This window comes from Anabrus simplex, chromosome 8 (assembly GCF_040414725.1).
Source record: "Anabrus simplex isolate iqAnaSimp1 chromosome 8, ASM4041472v1, whole genome shotgun sequence".
Classification (NCBI taxonomy): domain Eukaryota; kingdom Metazoa; phylum Arthropoda; class Insecta; order Orthoptera; family Tettigoniidae; genus Anabrus; species Anabrus simplex.
In genome coordinates this window covers 225,632,797-225,644,992 of record NC_090272.1, presented here as the reverse complement: position 1 = coordinate 225,644,992, position 12,196 = coordinate 225,632,797, and the positions used below count along the sequence as shown (strand labels likewise).

General features: G+C 39.0%; 1 protein-coding gene across 1 annotated transcript in view; it reads right to left on the bottom strand.

Annotated features, from left to right (window-relative positions):
• Positions 1 to 12,196, bottom strand: part of LOC136879384 (polycystin-1-like protein 2) — a 421,935-nt gene that overhangs the window by 302,179 nt on the left and 107,560 nt on the right. The window contains exons 11-12 of the mRNA XM_068229099.1: positions 10,651 to 10,776; positions 10,451 to 10,576 (exon numbers count right to left, since the gene is read on the bottom strand). Of these exons, the coding sequence (XP_068085200.1) occupies positions 10,451 to 10,576; positions 10,651 to 10,776 (252 nt within the window). The remainder of the gene's footprint in view (positions 1 to 10,450; positions 10,577 to 10,650; positions 10,777 to 12,196) is intronic.

The following is a 12,196-nucleotide window of genomic DNA, read 5'->3' as shown; positions in this document are numbered from 1 at the left end:
GAAAAGCAAAGAGATGCACAAGATCCAGGTGGCCAAGAAATAACTAAACTACAGGAACTCTACAGGGCAAAAAAAACTTACAGCTAAGAGGATAATAAGAGAAGAGAAAGAGAAAAAATGGAATGAGTTTGTGGAAAAGTTGGAAGAGGACAGCAGAGGAAACAAGAAACTTCTTTGCAGAGTAATTAAAAACAAGTGAAGTAACTTAGAAGACATAGGTAATAGAGCAGGACAGTGGATCAGTAGTACGAGAGGAAGATGGAATCAGGAGAGAATTCAAGACCTTCTTTGACAAGCTCCTGAATGGAGAGGCATCAAATGTAATTCAAAACAGAGAAGAATCTGGAAAAAGTGAAGAGCCCAGTAAAAATATGGAGCCACCAATCACATGGCTGGAGATGGAGAAGAGCCTTAAAAGTATGAAGAAAGGGAAAGCCGCAGGAATAGATGAGTTAAGTGTGGACACGTTAAGAGCAGGAGGAACCCCAGCAATCTAATGGCTATATAGACTCCTAAATGTAGTATGGCAGAAAAATACCATCCCAGAAGACTGGAAGAAAGGTATAATTGTACCTATATTCAAGAAAGGCAGCAGACGGAAATGTACCAACTACCGTGGCATCACTCTACTCTTTCATGGACTAAAAATTCTGGAAAAAATTGTAGAGAATAGATTGCGAGAAATTGTAGAACCACTTTTAGAAGAGGAACAATATGGCTTTAGGCCTGGAAGATCAACAACAGATCTTATATTTGCTGTCAGGATGCTGATGGAAAAACATTGGGGAAAAAGAAAAGCCTCTATATCTACTGTTCCTTGACATTGAAAAGGCCTATGACAGCATACCAAGGGAGCTTATTTGGGAGTGCCTGAGAAAGCTTGAAGTTCAAGCAGTCTAATTTCAAAAGTTGAGATGCTTTACAAGAAAACCAGAAGCTGTGTACAAGTCGGTTCTGGACTGTCAGACTAGTTTGAGACAAAAAGGGGAGTACAACAAGGTAGTGCTTTGTCGCCCCTATTATTTATCATTGTAATGGATACCATATTAAAGGCGCTAAAAGAAAAGGGGCAACAAGACTTAAAAGCTTTTGCATTTGCAGATGATGTAGCAATTTGGGGTAACTCAGAGAAAGATGTAGAAGAGAGACTGCAGAGATGGAGTCAGGAGTTTGAGAGATATGGATTAAACATCAACAAGGCTAAAACGGTGGTGTTGAAGGTACAGAAAGGTGACAATCAGCCAGAAATAATGCTAAATGGCACTAAGCTGGACAGTGTCATAGAATTTAAGTACTTGGGTAGTATAATGTCCAAGGATAACTTAGCTAAATATGAAGTAAATAGTCGAATCAGCAAAGCAATACATTTTTACCTCCAAGTAAGACAGCTAATATGAGATAAACAAATACCACTCAAAACCAAGATGACACTCTTTAAATCATACTACACCCCTATCCTCACATACAGCCTGGAAACCGCTACATTAACAAGAAAGTACAACTCAAAACTCCAAGCTGCAGAAATGAAGTTCCTACGCACAATGATCCAGAAGACCAGGAGGGATAAAATCAGGAATGAAAAAGTCAGAGAAGACGTAGGACTAGAAGACTCCTTACTCCAGAAGATCCAAAAGGCAAGACTGAAGTGGTTTGGTCATGTGAAAAGAATGAGTGCCAACAGGTCTGCAAGAAAGGAGTATGAAAGAGAAATCAGGGGAAAGAGACCAGTGGGCAGACCTAGAGAAAAATGGACGGACTTAGTGAAGAAGGATGTAGAGGAGAGAGGTCAGGATTGGGAGCGGATTGTGAACGAAGAATGGTTCATGGACAGAACAAAATGGAAGGGGCTCGTATACCACACCTGGGAAACTGGAGTTGGTCAACGATAATGATGATGATGATGATGCCAGTTTTAACTGGGTCATTTCTAGTTTATTCTAGTAATTTTTATAATATTTGTTGGGTGGCTCAGCCCCTGTTTGGTATGTTTGTATTTGAGTTTTTATGGAAATTGGGCATAGTATGTAATTTTGCCCTCTTTTAAGTGAAGCAATGTATCTAAAAAGGATTGAGAATCTTCAGAAGGTCGCTGTTGAAGTCTGTTAACTTTCCTAGACAGGAAGCCTTCTGCTTCCTGGGTTCGACCTTCAATGCTATGTGTTTAGTGAACTTTGTATCAGAGGGAGAATATTTATGTAATACTTATGTAACTCATGTTCTTACTTAATCTTTGTAATGAGTTAAGCGAATGTTGGAGGCTCTTCTCTTCCTTAAAATTTTGGGAAACCTTTTGCTTGGTTATGGGGCTGGTTCCCCTTCGAGAGATTATGTACCTAAATTGAGTCAGTATCTCTGGCTATTGTAACTGAGTGTCCTTTACTTATCGCGATAATATGTTTGGTTTGTTCGAATCAATAAATTTTGGCACAGCAATTAACCCTGGCCTGTGCTCATTTATCTATTACTAGCTGATGTACCCGTGCTTCGCTACGGAATTCTACATTGTATACAGAATTCTAGGTAAGGTAGTGTACACGTTGTGAGCAAGATTGTATAAAATTGCATAGCTCTTAACGTTACCCTAGAAACACAACAGGGAAGTCACCAAACATCTTTTCTCATGTGAAGACTGAGTTAGGGAATTTTCACTGTAAAGGTAGCCCCTCTTGCATACCATCAGTCACAATCAGGTTGTTGAGCTTTCATTATAAGGGTAGACACTCACTCTCCACTTGCATTTTTACATCCTCAGAAAGACTGTCTTAGGGGTTTTCCAAAATGAAATGAACATCCTACAATGATGTCAGTAGGAATGGCACGATTAGAAGCGATGCTTTCATATGAAATACTCTATCAAATGAAAAACCACACATTTTCTCACTTTTAATGAACAGGACTAAGCTGCCGATCTAACAGTCCACAGTTCCAGAGCTGGAATGACCAAGCCGGAGACAGCTGTGAGCCGTGAACACTCTTTGTCCCTTTTCGGTGGGGAGGGGGTCGTATAGTGGTGACTCCCAGAGCAAAAACTATGCCCTTTTACTAATCTGTTTCCTAGGAGTACCCGATGAGTCAAAAAGTATCAATTCACTACACTGGTGGTGGAAAAATCTATCTGACTTGGAGGCAAATTTTTCCTCCAAGCCAGAGGAGAAACCACCTCTTCACTGCTAATTTGGAATAAAATGAATGTAGAAGTTAATAAAAATGAAGAGGAAGAAGCTTTTCCAAAAAACAGTTCTTTTCAGGGTTGAATTTTGAGTTATTCAGTGAATTGTGGTGCTGTAATTTGGAATAGGTCTAAATTGCTATTCTATACCAGGGCATACTACTACTCTACTAAGTGAGCCTTTGCCTTAAGTATGCCCACTGCTCATTCAAAACAGAGCGTCAGAGTAGGGATCGAATAACTGGAGTACTATGATGAACCAATGTGTTACGTACCAATTGTATCAGAAAATGTATGAAGCAGAGGAATGGCACGCAAAGAAGAAAATTTTCTAACTCCCCGGCTATTTCCCGCCAATATTCAGTCAGGCTATTATACTCGGTACGCAGCAGTAATCCCATCTATTGGAGTTGAGAGGCGGCATAAGAGACAAAGAACATCACAACCAACAATGATCAATGTAATGTTATTGTTGATCAAAGTTATGCACTTTCGATATTGTAGGCTTTCACATTTAGTTTTCTTCCAACTCTGAAATACCACTCTTGTCAGAGTCGGTACGGTTAGACTGAATAAAACATAAATGGGTGGAAATTGTATTCTCTATAACTTTTATGTAGTACTTTTCGATAAGACGAATAACATAGTTATTTAAAAATTACATTTTAGGCGCCTTCCCCTAGACTACAATTTCATCCAGAATGAATAAGATTGTTTATAGCTTAGACTGTAGTTTCTTATTCCCCAACTCTATATACCAATTTTTATTAAATTCTGTTAACCCATTTTCTCATGGCTCGGCGTTGATATGGACTTAGCAACAAAAATACAAATTCACAAATATCTGTGTTATCATAGCCGGTACGGTAAAAATGTATAAGGCACAAATGGTCTGAAATTTAATTCTATATAACTCTGGTTATGTAGTAGTTAGCGTATGATCACTAATAATATAATTATTTGAGAATTAAATTTTAGGTCTTCTACTTAACTACCATTTCACTTAGCATGAATTAAATGATTTATATCCTCGTTTGTAGTGGCTCCTTCTCCTACTTTACATACCAATTTTCAATGAGATAAGACCACAAATAATGTTAATATTTAAGAATTAGGTTTTAGGCCTTCCCCTAAACTACCATTTCAATCAGCGTGAATAAAATTATTTATGGCCTAGATTGTAGCGACTTATTCCCCAACTTTGCATACCGATTTTGATTAAATTCTCTTTAGCTGTTTTCTAGTGATGCGTGTACAGACAGAAGACAGACAGACAGACAGACAGACAGACAGACAGACAGACAGACAGACAGACAGACAGACAGACAGACAGACAGACAGACAGACAGACATTACAGAAAAGTAAAAAGTGCATTTCCTTGTTACTGTGGACATGACTGATACAGAAATGCCATTCTTTTCAAATTCTGAGCAATGTATAGAAAAAACTCTTACTTTATACATATAGATGTTTGTCGCCCTACTGGTAAAATGCTCTGATCCTCTGGCTTGCACCTTCTTTGCTTACCACCAACAATTACCAGTACACATCACATTGACACAAATGGGTCTTATGGTGATGGTAGGATAGGAAAGGCCTAGGAGTGGGGAGGAAGTGGCCACAGCCTTAACTAAGGGACAGCCCCAGCATATGCCTGGTGCAAAAATGGGAAAACCATTTTCAGGGCTGTCGACAGTGGGGTTTAACCCCAGTATCTCCTCCAACTCGGCTGGTCATTTATAAAACTCTATTACTCCTTGAATATTCTATGTATTATTCAAACCAATTGTTGTGACTATGTAAGAGCTATAAACCACAGCACAAAATAATTGCATCGGCAATTGGGCTATTATGAGGAAGTGGTGAGTTTTTAGCTAACATTTAGTTTCACATTCTCACTCTTAATGTACCTTCAATGCCAAAATTATGAGCCGATGTCAGTATTCCAAAGACGTAACGAAGAAGTTAAAAAAAGTGCAAGGAAAGCTGAAGCGCAATTTGATATTTTCATGTCATGTTTCAGACTAGCAAAGGATGTTTTCAAGAATTGACTGGTAAGCAAAGAGATCAAATTTCACAAGAGTAAAATTTGTAATGCGCTCAAGCTAGTCAAGTCATAACAGAAAGATAGACAGATGAACACAAGCATAATGACAGATCAGCACTGGAAGGGGAGGAGTAGAAAAGGAGACAAGGGCAAACATGAAAACTCAAAAGAACAGCGACAACCTCAACCCTGTTTGTTCTTTTCCATTACTTCTACTGTGCTTGTTTGTTTGTCCAACCCTTGTCCCGTTTTGCTACGGGGTCGGGTATGAGATGAGATGAATCTGTTGTGGCGGGTTTTTATGACCAGATGCCCTTCCTGACGTCAACCTCATCGGAGGAGTTAATGCGATGAAATGAATGATGTGATATATGATAGTAGGGAGACCTACTCCTGTCGAATAGCACCAAAAGCTCAAGGCTTAATGTCCCCATCCGACTGGCAAATTACCATCAACAGCATCATATACCCTCACTCCATATGAGCAATGAGGAGAGGTTTGGAATTTAATCCAGGCTTTTGGCATGCAATCACGTGATTAGAAATTGTATACCACCACCACCACCACCTCCCCAACCCTGCCGGCCAACATTCTGATGGTGAAAACTTGTTCAACCAACGGAACTCTCTGACTCAGGGACAGGGTATTTCTGTTTGTCCCAATAATCTCCTCTTCATACACAGACCAAACATTACACTATGAACCACCGCATGGAAATTCTCAATAGTGAATACATCCCTCTACATAGGATGTGTTACACAGTTTGCATCTATGACTCCACCAAAGTGTGAATAATAATAGTGATGATGATGATGATGATGATGATGATGATGATGATGATGATGATGATGATAATAATAATAATAATAATAATAATAATAATAATAATAAGAAGAAGAAGAAGAAGAAGAAGAAGAAGAAGAAGAAGAAGAAGTGATGTCATCAATGTGATCAACTGTAAGATGTTTAGTAGATGTTTGTGTTTACATTGCACTTCACCGGACATCCAACAGAGGGTCAGTGCCAGCAAGTTACAGGAATTCTGTCCGGCTCCATGGCTAAACGGTTAGCGTGCTGGCCTTTGGTCGCAGGGGTCCCGGGTTCGATTCCCGCCAGGGTCGGGAATTTTAACAATCATTGGTTAATTTTGCTGGCACAGAGGCTGGGTTTATGTGTCGTCTTCTGGTCACCAGGTCACACCAGACTTTACCACATAAGAAATAAAGAGACGAGAAAAAAAGATTGTTGTAGCCCTCGTACTGGACAAAATGCAAGATGGCCGTGTAATTTGGAGCACCAACAATTCTGTTGTTAAAACTGTTCTTAATATTTCACCTCCACAGCACCGACCAAGAGGATGGCTGAAGAAATAGTGGATAGAAGTTCTCAAAGAGGATGTGATCGGAGTCGGAGAAACAGCTGACAACGCTGAAGATCATGTGCATGACAAACACAGGGAAGAATAAGGTGCTGATATTGCCTTTGAACTTTGATTTGTTAATCTACATTAACAAGAATATTTGGTCACAAATACAGACAGAACCACTTCATGTTCAAGAAGTTCAGAAGGCAGTCACAATAGCCCAAGAGACACTAAATGAAATACCTTCTGAATATTCTCTTTGGTGAGCTGCAGTAATAGCTTCCTGGCTTTCCAGTCCAAACTGATATTCAAATTTTGAAGAAATACACATTAATTTCTTTGTATATACTAAACTTAATTTATTCATTCAATCATTCAACGTTTATTCCAAAATACATTTAAATGCATAAACTACAGAAAGTAAAAGCATGCAAGACAATAAAAATATATTCATTACTCAAGAACTGTTAAGCCCAGGTATTTCTTCATATTTTATAGTATTCTAAAAAGCAATGACCTAATATAAAGGTATTTTCACAAGTCATGGCAACTGTTATAATGACATAGTAGTAGTGTAAAGGCCACTGGAAAGTGCTCTTCAATGCTAGCACAAAACTAGGTTCAGAAACAAAAGCTAATGGCAAGGGGCAATTGAAAGATAAGTAAATATAAATCATTATTTTATTATGAAACACAAATCTTGCATACCTGCAAGGCCTGTTGTAAAATACACAACACTATTGGCACAGATGTGTATTGATAATTCCTCCACAGTCCAATGCCTGTCTTCTGTAAGCCTTTTCAATAACAGTCATCGACACCTCTGTGTGGGCAAACAAGGGACGACCACTCTCCTATACGTTATAATTCTTATATTAGGTCCGTACTGAAATGTACGTAAATACAAAGTATGTTACCTATTGGATAGGTGGGTATTAAAAATAACGCTTGTAACATACTCTCCTATAGTTCAACAGTTGCTATGCTTCTGCATTTGTTGCAGGACTCAAAAGCTTTATCATTTAATGTTTCCCATAGTTCTGCAGGACACTGACATGAATTTCTACCATGGAGAACTGCAAATTTCATGTATGATCGCTGCTCAACTTTACTTTGGATCACAACCAGTAGCATAGTAACTTTCTCCTATGTTGTTTGTTTGTTTGTTTGTTTGTTTGTTTGTTTGTTTGTTTGTTTGTTTGTTTGTTTGTTTGTTTGTTTAAAGGAGCCTAACAGCTAGGTCATCCGCCCTCTTATGTTATTAACTAGCCAACAATACATCTGCTCATAGCATTGAGTATAAGATACAGGTATGCAAAAATATATAATGGATTTACCATGCTCCAATGTGTTCAGAATATACAATACTGTCGTCACAAGTATGAAACGACCTCTGTATGTTCAGGTATAGAGATCCGAAGCCTAATAAAATGTCTTGATAGACTACAGTATATGTAAACAAGGGGGAAAAAAGACATATCTCATCTCTTAAAGCAGAAATATAGCAGAGAGAAACAGTATGAAAGGAGCTGAGGTCAGTCACATCTATTAAAATAAAATAACTATTTTGACTACACTTCAAATTTTGCCTCATACCTCATTCTTTTCTCAGGTTAGGTATTATCAAAACACTGTATACATTATTACAAAAAGTTGTGAGAATTATAATTTACAACCATTTATGCCCCATACACTGTTATCATTGGGCTTTAACCTTTTCACTATGGTGGACTACTGTAGCAGACATGTGTTGTTTGGCTTTTCTGTGCTTTGCTACAGTAGACTGCTGGAGAAGTTCGACCTGCATGATATCTAGTGGTTGTCTATCGAATCTGTAGTTACTAGTAGAGTCACCAGATGTCAGAGGCAATCAGTTAGAAGTTAAGGGTTCTAGTGAACTTCGTGTTTGTCATTTGCCACATAATTATTGTTCATTGGCATTGTATTAGCTCCTTTTAAAGTAGTTTTGATGTATTTCACAATGCATGAGAAACTGTATACAGGGATTGAAGCTCTCATTCTTATAATGGGTAGTGATTTAGAAGAAAATGAAGATGGGAAAGATTTAACTCTGCTAATGCTGCATCCAAAGCCAAAGGATGGGAAGTTTGCATGAATGAAAATAACTAAAATATCCACAAAGATAGTTGAATGAACTATATACAAGGTGTTTCAGTGATGACGGTACAGACTATCAAGGACGCTGCAGAAGAGCACATAAGGAACCCCGGCCCGGAAACACCTCAGTCTCACGTTCAACGATAAAGACGTTTTTCATCAACACATGTGGATCACGTGGATTTAACATGCCATGGCACTTAACGTGCTGCTCACGACCACTTTCAGACATTCCCAGACAAATGAATGTGAGGAGAAGGTCCTGTTGCATGGCCAGCTTGTTCACCTGATCTCACCTCCCTTGACTTCTTCTTGTAGGGTCATGTGAAGAGTGTTATCTACGAGACTGAAGAGGAGCTCCTGGCAAGAATCCTCTCTGCTTGTAAAATCATTAAAATGATGCCAGAGATGTTCGACCAGATATACCAGACATTAATGTGATGTAGTCATCTCTGTATCAAAATACACCATTTTGAACAACTGTTGTATACAACTTTGTAGCACGTGTATGCAGTGCAGATAAATAAAGGTATTAAATTACCACAAAAAGATTCTGAAGGTATTTTTATCCTCCATTCATAGGTATTCCAAAACAAATTTGGCTTATACCCAGTGACTGAGGTGTTCCTGGATCAAGGTTCCTATCTCAAATTGTTCCATGTGTATCATCATCACAGAAACACCCCGCACAAATAAAAAATAACCTGTCTTGTCTAAACAACATGAACAAATGTGAGCGTGAAAGCGGAGAACTAAAATTATCCCACACAGTGGACAAGGCCAACCTTGTGAGGCACTCATCCTCAAGGCCATGCATCTGCTCTCACTTCAGCAGAGTGAAAAGGTTAACGAATGTATTCATGAATTTAGATTTTTATTGCTAAATACATCTATGCTGACCATCACTAACATGGAAATATCATTCAATGGTCATGGTAACAAGTCAAATAACAATGGTGATGATTTCTGCTGTGATTCTTTTTATAAGGAGCATAGTCATCAGGTCATATTGATTGAAAAGCTCATTAAGATGATCATCAAAATAAGAAGGGAAATGTGAATGAATGATCACTCGAAAAAGAAGAGAATAGAGAGTCAGTAAAGAAGGGAGAATTCAGATGTCCTATTATCGCTGAGCTGGAATGTGATGGCCTACAATGTCCTAAGCCCATAAAACATATCAACTGCTAGGAAGTGCTTTTTCTCTTCTGCTGTCATTCATCTCCAGTAGATGGCATTACTGCTATAATACAAAAGTTAACCCAATTTTCTATGTATACTTCAAATTTCACTTGAGACTTTACTTTTATCTCTGATTAGGTATTTAAAAGTCTAAAGTAGGTTCCATTTAACTGTTGTTTTTAGCTGGCTGGTCTGTTGGTTGTTAGACTGATTGTTTGTTATGACATAAAAAAATTCTCAAAATTCAATATTTAAGTTCAAAGGTGTGCTATATATTATTTGATTAGTACACTGGTGTAGCAACATTAAGACACCAAAACTGGAAATGTCAAATTTCTCTGTGAATAACTGTCTCAAGAAATCATACATGATAATAGTTGTACAAAACCTAATTTCTGATCTCTTGTGCATTTCTACCATATGAGGAATAATCATGCAGATATTGTGTTTGTTACATTTCTCAGGAAGTCTCCTGCTAAATCTGTGAATGTGAGTTGTTCGGTAACGTGTCAGCAAATGGTAACGCAGCTAGTCAGCGATAAGTTTCAATATAGCGGACAACAACTGACCTGGAACTGAAGGTAGGTAGAGCTCTCCTCCAGGGCATCTGCTAGGTCTGAAGTTAACTTCACTCCATATGTATCTGCTTTTCCAGCTCCCATCATATGACCCACCATAGTTGTGGGTTTATCTTCCTACAAAAATATATATTCTTACAAATGACAGTTTGTCAATATTTGATACAGATTAAATGAAAAACCAAACTCACCTTAACCCACACGGTGACTTTTTCTGCTACCACAGATATAGCTTCCTGCATCTCTACTATCTGTCGACCTAATGCATCTCCAATTTTGTCTATGGTCTCCAGTGATTGATCACTGGCGACTTGAACCTATGGACATCAGAAGATATTAATTTGAAGGTAGCAGGCAGGTCTTGTTCAACAATATATTTCAAAAACTACATAGTATTAATAGTGTTCTTCAACATAGGTGCGCCTAATATGACCTGTGATTCAGGAATACCTCCTATAAAAGGCTCAAGGGGGACAAATACACTATATGATCAAAGGTATTCAGACACCTAGTGGAAACTGTCTTCTTAAGTGTTTCGGCTATACGTCCACTAGCAGACATTAATATAGGGTGGACCAAACTCCGTGAGGCAGCCTGTCTACCATGTGTTGGGAACATCTCCAGGGGAATGGCAGACCATTCTTTCTGTAGATCTGTAACAAGCATAGTTAAGTGATGTGGATCATTGGGGTCTAGATTGAAGTCGCTGTTCTAGTTAACCCAAGAGGATTTTGATGCAAATGAGATCAGGGCTCTTGGCTGGCCAGTCCATTTTTATAATGTCATTGCCCACATATCACTCATGAACTAACCACACTTTAAGGCAGGGAGCATTAACAGAGAAAACACACAGCTAGTGAAAATATTCTTATATACTTCTGCCTTTAACATGCTCTCCATATTATGAGAAGACCAAGTTCCTTCCATGAAATCATACCCCACACTGTCATCCTACTTCTAAATTTTTTTTAAAAAGTTGTTTTACATCATGTTGACTCAGGTCTTAGTCTGATAGCTATGATGGGACACTTAATTTAATTTTGTGTGGCTATTTCTAGCCGGGTGCAGCCCTTGTAAGGCAGACCCTCCGATGAGGGTGGGCGGCATCTGCCATGGTAAATGCATGTTATTGTGGTGTAGGATAGTGTTATGTGTGGTGTGTGAGTTGCAGGGATGTTGCGGACAGCACAAACACCCAGCCCCCGAGCCACTGGAATTAATCAAGGAAGGTTAAAATCCCCGACCCGGCCGGGAATCGAACCCGCGACCCTCTGAACTGAAGGCCAGAACGCTAACCATTCAGCCAACGAGTCGGATGATGGGACACTAAAGAGCTAGGAGTGGGAAGGAAATGACCATGGCCTTAATTTTCCTGGGGCAAAGAGTGCCAAATTTCAGTGTGGGCACTGTATGGGCTGGCATGTATCATTCACCTGGCATTTGCCACTTAACTGCCAGTTGGTATGGCGTGATTCATCACTCCAAATCATGTGTCTCCAGTCGTCCTCTGAACACAACACTCAGCATTCACTGGTGACATGTGTGGTTTATCAGTGAGTGTCTCAGCATTCATCCTCCTGGTGCACAGTTATCATGTAACAGCACAATTTGTGGCAATTTCACGGTTATGATACCACACAATCTCGTGCAGTGTTTCTGTACCAGCTTCTTCAATGTTTGATGGTCCCTTCTGGTCAACACGTGGCTTAACCGGCTGTAGTTTTGTTGTAGCAGTAT